At 40.9% G+C, this 14743-nt stretch overlaps 1 protein-coding gene across 1 annotated transcript in view; it reads left to right on the top strand.

Annotated features, from left to right (window-relative positions):
- The window catches only part of LOC143296499 (uncharacterized), an 8663-nt gene extending 3889 nt beyond the window's left edge, over nt 1-4774 (top strand). The window contains exons 3-5 of the mRNA XM_076608468.1: nt 192-316; nt 1983-2174; nt 3818-4774. Of these exons, the coding sequence (XP_076464583.1) occupies nt 192-316; nt 1983-2174; nt 3818-4695 (1195 nt within the window). The 3' untranslated portion in view covers nt 4696-4774. The remainder of the gene's footprint in view (nt 1-191; nt 317-1982; nt 2175-3817) is intronic.
- Nucleotides 4775-14743: the final 9969 nt, after the last annotated feature.

Here is a 14743-nt window from a genome sequence, read left to right as displayed (position 1 = left end):
CCTCTGACCGAGATGTAAACTGCTACGAATAATCCACATCAATCACACATGGACACACACACACACACACACACACACACACACACACACACACACTGTCACTTGTCCACCAAAACCAAGCAGTGAAACAAACAAACAAACAAAAAAGCACTGCAATACAAATTCATGAATGTCACGTGCTGTTGTCACAGCAACGCTCGCTGTCGCTGGCTGGTGCACGCGGACCCTGGCTACGTGGTGCACGTGCACGTGGCCTGGATCGACGTGGAGTGGTCCTACGAGTGCTCCTACGATTCGCTCACCTTCCACGACGGCCGTAAGTCTCCTCCCCACCCCTCCCTCTCCGCCCTGCGCTGAGCAGTTATGAGTAATGATGATGATGATATTAATGGTGATAATAATAATAATAATAATAATAATAATAATAAATAATAATAATAATAAGAAGAAGAATGATGATGATGATGATATTGATGACAATGATAATAATAATAATAAGAAGAAGAAGAAGGAGAATGATGATGATCATCGTAATTATTGATGATAATGATAATAATCATGATGACAATACTACTACTACTACTAATTATAATGATACTACTACTAATAATAATGAGAATACTAAGAAGAAGGAAGAAGAGAAAGAAGAAGAAGAAGAAGAAGAAGAACCAGGCTAATGATGATAATGATGATGGTAATAGTAATAATAATGATCCTACTACTACTACTACTACTAGTAATGATATGAAGAAGAAAAGTGATAGTAATGATAAGAAGAGTAATTATAATGATGATGATGATGATAATGATGATGATGATGATGAAAATGATAATGATGATAATAATGATAGAAGAAGAAGTTTTTCAAACGTCCCAAAGCGTTTCAGTCACACACACACACACACACGGAATAAATAAATGTTGATACAGATAAAGAATGGAGTGCTGTATATGTAGAACTGCTTGAAAGGGGATTTTAAAATTTTTTTTTTATTTAGCTTTGTTTGAAAATCTCGTATTGACACTGTCTGTAAGCATGCTCACATACATACCTGTTTTATTGTTCTGTTATTCATTTTCAGTTTTATAGTAACACTAGTAAAGCAATACAATACACGAGTTAAAAAAACCCCAACCCAACAACAACAGAAAACGGAAATCTTGCACACAAGGACATGTCATCAAAAAGAAAGAAGAAAAAGGATCAATGACATTTTGTGGTTCATGGTTGCCAAAATTAATGTTCAGAGATTCCATACCGGTATGTGTAGAAATTTATATCTAATATTTGATTATGAAATATGCGTAGATTTACATCATTCTTGTCCTTTTTTATATTCTTTTTGACTCACTTGTGTAAACAAAGTGAGTCTATGTTTTAACCCGGTGTTCGGTTGTCTGTGTGTGTGTGTGTGTGTGTGTGTGTGTCCGTGGTAAACTTTAACATTGACATTTTCTCTGCAACTACTTTATCAGTTGACACCAAATTTAGCATAAAAATAGGAAAAATTCAGTTCTTTCCAGTCATCTTGTTTAAAACAATATTGCGCCTCTGGGATGGGCACACAAAAAATAAAGAATGAAGCCTAATTATATGCAAACTGCATTTACTGTTATATTTATATTTTTTGTATTCTCTAAACTTGGCACTTTGATCTGATATTCTGACCCAACAGCTAGAGCAGTCATTATTATCATTTTTTGTTCAAACAGGAACTTCTTTTGCGAAGCATGGAAGTTTTATTTATTTTGCGAACGTTTTGGTGCAGATAGTAAAAAAGGGAAATTACTCTGTAATGCTAGGGGAGTTAATTTGCTTTAAACTGATCTTTCTCATCTTAAACATTTCATTTTGAAATTATACTCAATACATAAAAAGCTTGGAACTTTTTTTTAAAGTGTATCACTAGTGAGTCTTGAAGGCCTTGCCTCTCTTGTTTATATTCATGTATCCAGTTATTTATTTTCTTTCTTTTTTTCAGAAACCGTGTATCATAACGAAATCAGCAAAATCTGTAACGATGCGGTGAAGGATTTCTACAGCAGTGGTAACTACATGTACTTGGAGTTTACCTCGGACTTCAACGTCAATGCAGACGGATTTGAATTGGAGTACTCCGCCATCAGGCCTTCAGAGGTCCCAACCACTGTGACACCCGGCCCTTTTGACTGGCGTAAGTGTGCACGTTGTTGTTGTTGTTGTTCCTGATTTAACGTCTGTTCACAACTAGACGTTGGTCTCAACAAGAGCAATCGTTTTTACTTTGTTGTTTTGACATTTCTACCACTCTCTGTTTCTGTCTCAGTCTATGTCTCTCTCCCTCTTTTTCTCTCTTCACCTCCCTCCTGCCCTCCCCCCTCCCTCCACCTCCCTCTGTCTGTCTGTCTGTCTGTCTCTTTGTCGGTCTGCCTCGGATGATTTGCAGCCATGCAAATGTTAAACTAAGTCTTTGTGTGCGTGAAAATGAAAATGCACAACCTTACAGCTATAAACTTCACTGAACTATACCTCCTCCTCCCTTCTTCATCTCGTAATGTTAATCGTCATAATCATCATCATACAAATCATCATAATGCTCCTCCTCCTCCTCCTCACCCTCATCATTATCATCGCCACCACCACCATCACCATCATCACAACCACCACACCATCATCACCATCATGATCACCATTATCATTATCATCACCACCCCCACCACCACCATCATCAACATCAGTCTTCCTGTTGTCCTGCTTTCTAACGCCATCATCATCATCATCATCATCATCATCATCATCATTCTACTTATTACCATTCTGCTTGTTTCCCTGGTTTCTGAAATAACCACCACCACCACCACAGTCACCATCAGCATTATTCTGCCTGTTGCCCAGGTTTATAACGTCGTCATCGTCGTCGTCGTCGTCATCATTATCATCATCATCAGCAGCAGCAGCAACAACAACAACACCACCACAATCATCAACATCACTCTGCATGTTGCCATGGTTTTTAACGTCGTCGTCGTCATCATCGCTATCATCATCACCATCATCATCATCATTCTACCTGTTATTTTGTTTTTCTTTAACACCACCACCACCAACACCACCACTACCACCACCAACATCGTCATCACCATCATCATCATCACCATCATTCTACCTGTTGCTTTGTTTTTCTTTAACACCACAACCACCAACACCACCAGCACCATCATTATCATCACCATCATCATCATCATCATTCTACCTGTTGCCCTGATTTTTAACGTAACCACCACCACCACCATCATCACCATCATCATCATCATCATCATTCTACCTGTTGCTTTGTTTTTCTTTAACACCACCACCACCACCACCACCATCATCATCATCATCATCATCATCATCACCATCATCATCACCATCATCATCATTCTACCTGTTGCTTTGTTTTTCTTTAACACCACCACCACGAACAGCACCACAACCACCACCACCATCATCATCATCATCATCATCATCACCATCATCATCATCATCATCATCATTCTACCTGTTGCTTTGTTTTTCTTTAACACCACCACCACCACCACCACCATCATCATCATCATCATCATCATCACCATCATCATCACCATCATCATCATTCTACCTGTTGCTTTGTTTTTCTTTAACACCACCACCACGAACAGCACCACCACCACCACCATCATCATCATCACCATCACCATCATCATCATCATTCTACCTTTGCCCTGACTTTTAACGCAACCACCACCTCCACCACCACCATTATTACCACCATCATCATCATAATCATTCTACCCGTTGCCTCTGCTTTCCGAACAGCCTTCAGGGACACCACCACCCGCACCACCACCACCACCACCGCCACCGGCAGCACTGGAAGCAGCGGCAGCCGCTACAGCTGGCCAGGCTTCAGCGTGGCGGCGCTGGTCGGCGGCCTGTCCGGGGCGCTGGTGCTGCTCTTCGTGCTCTTCGCCCTGGCCCGATACTACCTGGGCAGGCACTACCCCGCCGGGGGCGGCGGCCGGCGTCTGGAGGTCCGACCCTACCACCCCCAGCACCCACCCTCCGCCCCTCTTCCTTCCGCCGACGCCCTCCTCCAGCACCACTACAACAACAACAGCAGCGGCAACAACAACAACAACAACGGCGGAGTGTTCATGGTGTCTTCCACGACCACCACCTCCAGCCACCACCACCATCACCACCACGCCCTCTTCCCCTCAGCACCGCCGTTGGGAGGAGGCGTAGGGGGGAGCACCAACATGGCCTTTTCGCCGTACGGCGAGGCTCCGCCGTCCTACCTGGCCGTACTGCAGCAGAACACCAGTAGTAGTACCACGGTGGTGCAGCCGGGGGCTGGCGGGGGGGCTGTGGTGGGGGTAGGGACGGGGGCGGGCTGCTACGGGCCCCCTCCGCCCAGCTACACGGAAGCTATGATGGCGTCCCACCCGCCGACTGATCCTCCTCCTCCTCCTCCTCCCCTCCGACAACACCAACAACAACCTCCCCCTCCTCCTCCTCCTCCTCCTCCCCCCCAGCACCAACACCAACAGCAACAACAACCTCCTCCTCCTCCGCCGCCAGCGCGGCAGGCAGGGCCTCTTGATACGGGGAGGGTGCCGGCAACCTGTACGGACGTGCCTCCGGTGACCACGGCAGCAACAGCGGGGATGGAGTCCGCCATGGTGCCTCAGTAGACGGCTGGATTGGTGAACCCCTGTCAGGTCCCTGTCGGCACTGTGCAGCTGTGCAGATGTTGCTGACCGGAGGACTGTGATGTCGTCAGCTTGGGGTTTGGGGGTGCGGGGGTTTGGGGGTGTGGGGGTGGGGTGTGTGGGTGGGAGGGGTTCGGGTCTTTACTTGGGCAGGCGTAATACAGCAGCGTGTGGTGGGATGTTTGGAATGAGACGACATACATACATCCGTTCTGCTTCTTCTTCTCCTCGTCCTCCTCCTGCTTCTTCTTCTTCTTCTTCTCCTCCTCCTCCTCCTCCTGCTTCTTCTTCTCCTCCTCCTGCTCCTGCTTCTTCTTCTTCTTCTTCTTTTTCGTCGTCGTTCATTCGTTCGTTTGCACGCTACCACTCTCATGTTCACCCGATTCTGAGAGTGCGTTTACTGTGTGCGATGGTTTCCGCCCCCCCCCCCACCACCCCCAACTCCCCCCTCCCTACCGCCCCCCACTTCCCTCCCCCCCAACCCCGGCCCCGTGACATGGGCAGCCACACTTTGTTTTGGTGAGTTGATGAATGCCAGCATAAGTTGCTGGATGTTGAACTACATATTGTGCATGCTGGTGCACATGAAAGCAGTGGTGTCAGTGTGGTGTGCTGGCAGCTTTTATGCTGACATTGGAGACAGGGAAACACTTCACCTTTGATGACTTTACCAGGACCTGCCGGGATTCAAGCCTCCGTTCTCACAGTCTTGCACGACGTCCAGTTTTCTGACCCACTCGGCCACCGCGCTCCCTTCAACTCTACGTTCTTAAAAAAAAAACCCAAAAAACTGTTGTTTAGCTGCGCTCGTTTAATAAGCTGTTCAGTTGCTCAATTTTTTTTTTCTTTCTCTATGTCTGTCTGTCTCTCCCTCTCTCTCTCTCTGTCTCTGTCTCTCTGTCTCTGTCTCTCTTTAAGTAGGCCTGTTGGCATGTCTATTTCGTTTATGTTTGGTCAGTTTACTCCAGGCCACAATTTACCAGGAGGTGTCTATATATGTAAAAATGCGATCATTGTGTGCTTCACTCTGTTGGTTATACACTCCTTTGATGTTGTCTGTGGAAGAGGAAACAGAGGCGAGTGCTTTGTTGTGAGCTCACTAACACATATCAAACAAGAGAGGCAAGGCCTTCAAGACTCACTTGTGATACACTTTAAAAAAATCTAATCGTTAAAATGTGTTCTGTATTTGTTATAAAGTTTCGGGTTAAAAAAAAAAGTCCTGACGGCAGATTCGAACCCCGCGTGTTCGGGTGAGAAGAAACGGTCTTACCCATTACACTATCGTGGCTCCTTAACTGACGTTCTAAAATTTAATATTTAAACATGCTTTTTTAAAGGGCGATAAATCGATTGCGGTATTCGTAGTGAGAACGCTGTTTAAATCATATTATTCTGGTGTATCTTGGGCATCCAAAAAAAATCGTTAAGGGCAATTAAAAAATGCTTTTTAAGTTCCCGGTAAAGGAGACGTGGCTATCGCCGCAGTCACACTGCAACATTTTGCCGTTTTCTCTGGATCTAGACAAATGTACAAGTTTAGTTACACCTGCCGGGAATGTATGACACGGTTGATTCAATTTCTCTTTCATGTTCATTCTAGTTTTATAGTTTTAAAGTTGATATGAAAATTGAGTATTTTGTTAAACTAATAACATGTAGAGCCAAGTACAAGTACTTCTAAACGTCGTATGAAGTGAAAAGGGTTTTATTTTGAGAAAAGTCAAGACTGGAAATTTTTACGTTTCATCAAGGGTATTAACTCTCATGGTTTATTATTTTAAACTGTGAATTGCGACTGATTTTGTGGATATTTTTATGGCAGTTTGGGGCATAATCCAGTAAGTGATGAGGCGTTCACAAATCTTTCTGTGAATAAATATTTAACGGTCTCCTTCTCCAACTTTCCATCACATGTTATCGTGTATTGTCGATTGAATATAGGATTGAACGGGCAGGTCAACAACTTGAAACAAAATGGCATCCTTCGCGTTCGCGAGGAATATGAGCACGCGCTTTGAATATGTATAAATATGTGTACGCAATTGATTTTTGTCCATGACCTTCAGGGCTCAGCCAATAGATCTGTAAAGTCCACTCGTAGTATTGATTTTAATATTTTCCGAAAAAGACCACTTGGGCGAATGAACATAGTGAAAGCCCAGTACACTGAGAGTAAAGCACACAAGCTTTTTATGTATTGAGAATAATTTCAAAATGTAATGTGTAAGATGAGAAATCAGTTTAAAGCAAATTACCCCATAGCATTAATTACATATTAATTTCCCTTTTTTACTATCTGCACCAAAGACATGCACCAGAAATATAACTTCCATGCTTTGCAAAAGAAGTTCCTGTTTGAACTAAAAAATGATAAAAATGATTGCTCTTGTTCTGTCAGAATATCAGATCAAAGTGCCAAGTTTAGAGAATAAAAAAACCCACAAAAAAACCCCCCAAAACCCACAGTAAATTCAGTTTGCATATAAGTTGACTTCTTTTAAAAAAATTCTTTTTGTGCCCATCCCAGAGGTGCAATATTGTTTTAAACAAGATGACTGGAAAGAACTGAATTTTTCCTATTTTTATGCCTAATTTGGTGTCAACTGACAAAGTATTTGCAGAGAAAATGGCGATGTTAAGTTTACCACGGACACACAGACACACACACACACACACACACACAAGCTTCGCTGCAAGTATATTATTACAACAGAGGTAACAACAAAATGCAAAATTCTCCTCCTCCTCCTCCTTTCAGTCTAGTGATTCAAATGGTGATGAAAATGTTTTCAATGTAACCATATTATTACAACAGAGGTCACAACAAAATGTAAAACCCTTCTTCTTTCCCTTCCTCCTCCTCCTCCTCCTCCTCCTATTCCTCTTCTTCTTCTTTCAGTCTCGTGATGGTGATTCTGATGGTGATGAAAAATGTTTCACTGTGACTATATTATTCCAACAGGGACAACAACAAAAACAATGTAAAAAGAATCTTTTTCTCCTCCTCCTCCTCCTCCTTCTTCATCTTCTTCTGTGTCTTCTTGTTTCAGTCAATTAATGGAGATTTTTGATGGTAATGAAAAAAGTAACTGTACTGTCTGGATAGTTGTTTATGAATAGTCTTTACACAGTGACGATAGGTTAAGACTGTAAATAAATGGAAATTCCACCAATTACACCTGTCTTATAGAATGTTAAATGGGTTACATATATACGAAAAGTAAACCAATATTTAAAGAAGAAAAAAAAAGAGGCGAGCAGAAAAAAGTAGAGGAAAAGAGAAGAGCTGCAATAAATCAGAGAGTCATTTCTACAACAGAGAAAAACAGTGTACTGAATAGTCGTCACATAATGCAACAACAAGCTCTGCTGCGGCTGTTACAGTATCAACAAACCGTGACTTAAATGACGTGATTTTCCAACTTTCTTGTAATATAAATGGACTTTTCATTTTTGATAAAAAAAAAAGAAGAAACAATCAGTATCTTTTGGGGGGAATGGGGGGTGGGGTGGGGGGTTCAAGTTTAGGTGAGGTTTTGACGTATGCCTTTCATTTGCAGAGATGGCTAAATTTTTTAGCATTTACGTCTGATTGTACTGTTCCCACCATGACGCTGTTGAGACAATGATTTTAGAGGCAGCATTGTTGCGGATCTATAATCGATTTTTTAGAAATGGTAGAAACGTAAATAGCAATAATTTCTTTAGGTTTGCTTGCTATGGTTCGTTTTTAGAAAGTCCAAGTCACAATTTACACGCAGTTCTCGTTAATTCTGAACGGGGATGAAATGATAGCCACGCTATTTTCTAATTTCGTGGTGAATTTAAATTTGTGTTTCTTCTCCTTCTTCTTCTTCTCCTTCTCATTCTTCTTCTTCTCCTCCTCCTCCTCCAGTATTGTATTGCATTGTATTGTATTTCTCTTTTTATCACAACAAACTTCTCTGTGTGAAATTCGTGCTGCTTTCCCTAGGGAGAGCGCGTCGCTACACTACAGCGCCACCCTTTTTTTTAATTATTTTTTTTTCCCGCGTGTAGTTTTATTTGTTTTACCTCTAGGCCATCACTCCACTCCATCATCATCATCATCATCATCTACTTCTTCTTCTTCTTCTTCTGATGCTGCAAGCAGCTTCTACAGGTTTTCTGCTATAGCTTCTGCTTGATTAAAAAAATACATATATATATATATCGTTGATAGTTTTATTGTTACTGATGCCGTTCTTACTACTATCTTTATATAGTTGATAGTTTTATTGTTACTGATGCTGTTCTCACTATCATTTTGCTGTGGTCGTTGTATCCACCTCACTGTCACAATCGTACAAAAAACGCGGATCGTGAGCACATCACTCGTGAGGGTTTTTTTTCGCATTGATTCTGTTGTCACCTGCTTTTATGTGTACACAGAAATAGCAATAAGATCCGCAGCGGAGGAGACAGCACATACAATACCACATGCACCTGTTGGAGACTTGAGACGTGTCCATATTAATCAATGTGCTTTGAATTGGTTTAAAACACTGTTGTTGTTTTTTTATGAATGTTAATGTACTTTGAATTGGTTTATGACCACTGCTTTTTGATGAATGTTAACTCTCTCCATACGAACGGCGAAAGAGACGACGTTCACAGCGTTTCACCACAATTACCACCATCAAAATATTGCAAGCGGAAGGCTCTTATACTGAAGAGGTGAATGTTGACAAAGAATACCACAATTCTGACGACGGAAGCTAAAGGTTGGGTCATTCAGACACCCACTGGACACCCAGGGGTCTATGCAAAGGAGAAGAGAGGACTGGCCGTACTGAGTGAGTTAATGTACTTTGAACTGGTTTATTACCACTGCTTGTTTTTTTTTGGTTTTTTGTTGTTGTTTGTTTTGCTTAAAAAAAAAGTTAATGTGCTTTGAATTGGTTTATGACCACTGCTTTTTTTGAGTTAGCAATAATAAATTGCCTTTTTCGTATATTTTCAGTGCTACCGTTATTTCCACCCCCTTCCCTCCCGGCTGTACTCCATTCATTGCATTTGGTGTGAAGTCTGTCCAGTCTGCTCAGTTTGATTTCATTGTTTTTATTTTTGACTCACTTGTGTAAACAAAGTGGGTCTATGTTATAACCCGGTTTTTGTGTGTGTGTGTGTGTGTGTGTGTGTGTGTGTGTGGCAAGCTTTAAAAAATTCATTTTTTCTAGAAATATTTTTTCTGACAATACCATATTTGGGTTTATTGAAATTTTTTTTTTTACCCTTGACTTGTAGTAAGTATTAACGTGGCGAAAGCCTTGAGATGGCCTTAGTGGTCGGCGAGGCTCTAAGCACCATAATTTGATTTGATTTCCTGCCTATGAATATTCTAAAGTGGATACTGAATTAACTGGAATGAACATGGAAGAAAAAAAATGAATCGAACGTTTCTTTCAGTTTCGGTCAGCCCATTGTAGACTTTTCTCGTGCAGCTCCACACGTGTTTCTGTGTGCCTGAGGCGATGTCAGCGTCTGGCTGAATTAAAAAATAATTTCTTAAAATTGATAATCGAGGTATGTCAACAAAACATGATTTAAATGGTGTTGTTACCTCAAATACAATAATATATTTATCGCGTTTTTGCTCGAGTGACGTCAGATGCGGCGTAGCCTTGCAGATAAGACTACTTCTTTCCTAACAGAACTTCCTGGTTCGATCTCGCTAGCATGCCTTTTCTTTTTTTTCTCAAAGCTCATTGATACTTAATACAGGACCCATTTTAACGACTTAAAAGACATCCCCCCCCCCCCCCCTAATAATTACTTTAGTGGATACAGCGCATGCCACAAGTGAGTATTGAAGGTCTTGCCTCTCTTGTGAAATCCATATGAAATTTATTATACTGTCTTTAATTTTGTTTCATTATTTTCAATTATTTAAGTTGAAAGACAATTACATGCATCTGTCTTCTATTTCAGTTTCTTTTGACATAACCAGCCTCCTCGTTTTTTCTAATAACTTGCTGTCTTTAGTTTGAATGTAGAAATTATCAAGCGAAATGGTGATCACACAGACAGACAGACAGACAAACACACACACACACACACACACACACACACACACACACACACACGCTATTTGTTTTACGAACGACGTGTTTTCTTTGGTTTGTTTACACAAGATACCAGTTGAAACACACACACACTTACACACACATGCATACATACATACATACATACACGCGCCCGCGCACCTGCGCGCTTGCACGCACACCTTTTCTTGAATGGAATTAAGTAGAAGTGCAATTTTTGTTAATCAGAGAGCCCTTTTCCACTTTCTTCTTTAGAAAAAAAAAAGAACAAACATAGATGAGTCTTTTTATTTTGTTTGATACGCAATAACCACGATTGTTATTTTTATTCAGTCGTTGTGAAAGATTAGTTCACATGCATCTTATCGACGTCAAAAATATATTGGTGAACAAAGTATGCTGGTGAGACATTCTTCGTGAAAGCATGTATTATACTATTATATGTATAATCATTATTAATTTAATCAACTTAATACTGAAAGTTTTGTTACATCATTTTCAAAGTTCTTATACGTTTTCTTTGGTTTGAATACACAAAAGATCTAGTGGCATGCACGCACGCACGCACGCACACACACACACACACACACACACACACCCACCATAATTCCATACATGCACTCAATCCTCGCATGTACACACGCACTTACGTGCACACACAGAGACACAGAGACACATAGAAAGACACAGACACAGACAGACAGACAGGCAAACACACACACACACACACACACACACACAGAGCATGCACTCTCATTCAATCAAAATCTAATTTGGTAATCAAATCGTCCCGGAAACACTTTCTTCCCAAAGACACGTACGATACGTTTCTATATTGATTTTTGATTGTTTGAAATTGCTGGAAAATGACACAGAATTTGTCGTTCTTTGCTGTTTGATGGGATTTATAAGAACCTGCCGGTTTTCCGTCATTTAGTGGGAAATGCTAAGAAGACTGACAACTACCTAACATAGTACGTTTCAGTCCCATGCACAAAATAAAGTTGTATCAGTGAACTGTCTGCATAGGGCACCGAGTGTGCATATCCCTTCAGTAAATTGTCAGATTGTCTCCCTGGGACAAATGTGCATAGAGTCCAGAAACACAATGAAGGGTTTAATGTATGACTGCAGCGGACGATTTTTTTCAATGAAAATTTTATATTTTATTCAGCAGATCTTTTAAACCAAATATATGTATATAAATGGGACGAGCGAGCGAGCGAGAGAGAGAGAGAGAGAGAGAGAGAGATGCCACCGGGTGATTTCAATGCTGTGTCGACCCATAATTTCGAAATCTAGACAAAACAAAAATCATTATAACCTATTATTTGGGTGTTTTTTTTTGTTTTTTTTTTTTTTAAATAAGTGAAACACGAATGTTAACTTTCATTTCTATATAGTATCTGATAAAATGAGACCTGATTTTGATCGCACTACAAATTCTTTTTTCCAACACAAAGAATCTTTTTTTTTTTTTTTCGTTTTTTTTCAAAAACAGTGGGATCAGATGAGGCATCACTATGCCTTTACATACACGATAAGGTGGATCTGTACACATGCATCTTAAATATAGTGTGGTATTCAAGAGACCATCGTACCTGTTGGCAAATCTACCTGAGACTAGGCCCTTTTGCCTTGCCTCATGTAGATTTACACGCAGGTACACATACCTCTGGCCTTGCCTAAGGTAAATTTATCCGCAGGTACACCTTTTCCCGCAGGTTTGGTGGTCTCTTGAATATTACCTGTACTTGTCGACAGATCTTAGCATCATTCGACTGCGAAGTTATTAAAGTTAAGTCGAACAGTGGTCACTGGCTCAGTTGAAAGGCAAGACACCAATGAAAAGCCAACTGACTTGGCAGTCGTTTAAGTGACTGAACATAACTGAACATAGTGTCATTGAACTGAATGAAGACCAGCTGTGGAGCAGCAGACAGTGCAATTTCTGCGTAATTTTTACGCTCTCGTTTTTTATTACGATCTTTTAAATTCAAAATGTATATCTTACCTACACCTCTGATTGCTGTGGTCTTTACAATGTTAATTTTTTTAAAACACAACATAAGCAATAACTGATTTTCGTTTCCCTTCGATAAAGGTTTTATTTGTTTGTTTAAAAAAAAAAGAAACAAAATATCCACGTTCAAATTTACAATTTCGTTTTATCAATAAAGACTTTTCCAGGTCTTTTATTTTTATTGCATTTGTGTTCATGGACTGTGTGGGTGGTGGTGGTGGTTGGTGTGTGTGTGTGTGTGTGTGTGTGTGATGATATGAACAGGTTCAGCACATGTGGGCAATACATCATCCAGATAGTACTGTCACACTAACTTGCTGATACGCGTGCTAGTTCTTCTGTTGTTACAGCATCTCTCTCTGTCTGTCTGTCTGTCTGTCTGTCTCTGTCTTTCTCTCACTGGACTCCCGTAGATGTAGGCACACACACACACGCACACGCACACGCAAACGCGCGTGTGCACACACACACACACACACACACACACAAATGCGCGCGCGCACACACACACACACACACTGGGCAGATTTCCAATTGAAATTCATATTGCATGCAGAGTTCTTGGCCACTGGACTCATATTCCGGATGCACATGATGATAGCCATATCTTCTACAACAAAATTAAAAGAAACGATTATCAAATTGAGAATTATCTAACTCATAAAATCGATCCTGCTCACAAACAAGCTCTTTGTCAACTCAGAATAAGCGCGCATTATTTAAATATCGAACGAGGAAGATATGCAAACATTCCCAGAGAAGAGAGGTTATGTGATATATGTGAAGTTGTAGAAGATGAATTACATTTCTTAGATATGTGTATCTTATTTCATAATTTGCGAAACCATCTAATCACAATTGTACAGCAGTATGATCATCAATCAAAATTAATGTGACCACTAGAAAAACACAAAACAGTATCCTAAAACCAAGTGATTTATTCAACTGACTGTCAAAAAACACTCGCAGACTATGTATTTCATTGCATGCGTATCAGATGACCGTTTATTTCTTTGTTCCTTTTGTTCTTTGTTGTGTCTATTAATCTTTCGGGATTTTATGACAATAAATGAAGTCAAGTCAAGTCACACTGGACGCTCGAAACTGCAGGCAAACACACACACACACTAACCCACACAAACAAAAACAAACACACAAGCCATGAACACAAACGCAACGACTTTGAGAACACAGAATGGTGGCGCTTCGCGAGGGGGCGACACGCAGGTGTTTGTGCTCTGTGTTTCAGTCGTGTTTTTGCTGTCCTCGCCCTGTCCTTGTGCTTTAATATTGTTTCAAAAAGGTGTGCAAGGTGTTAAACATGAAGAGTGTGACAGTTGTGAGGCTGTTGGTGGTGGTGCTGGCTGTGTTCCGGACTAGTGTTTTTGTGTCACCGGGTGGTTTAAATGGCGGATAGCGAGGAGGTACAGGCGCCTTACATTACGACCGTGATTTCCTTCTCAGTTTACGGTCAGTGCGCGACCCATCCGCTTTTACTGAGCAACTTTTACCTCGTGATCTTATTTGTGATGATGAGGAGAATGAAAGAGAAGGTGAGAGAAAGAAAGCACGAAAGAGAGGAAAGAGAGGAGGCGTGAAGAGAAGACAAAACATTTTTACCCGTTTACTCTTCGATGTTGAAGTGAGAAATCAAATCCACCCAAATGGGTATACCGGCTTGTGACAAAGTTGTGCACCATCTCTGGTTCGACATTCTTATATTATAATTAACATTTTTACCCGTCTGCAGTACAAAACATACGTGAGAAAGTCCAAAACGGGTGAAAATGTTAATTATATATAAGTTTGTCGACTGCAGTAGAGGATTTTAAAACGAACTTGTCGAGATTAGAAAGGTGTCTAAAATACCGGCTTGTGACAATTGAAGTTGTGCACCATCTCTGGTTCGACATTCTTATATTATAATTAACATTTTTACCCG

This window comes from Babylonia areolata, chromosome 21, assembly GCF_041734735.1.
Source record: "Babylonia areolata isolate BAREFJ2019XMU chromosome 21, ASM4173473v1, whole genome shotgun sequence".
Classification (NCBI taxonomy): Eukaryota; Metazoa; Mollusca; class Gastropoda; order Neogastropoda; family Buccinidae; genus Babylonia; species Babylonia areolata.
This window is presented reverse-complemented; position numbering and strand designations above follow the sequence as displayed.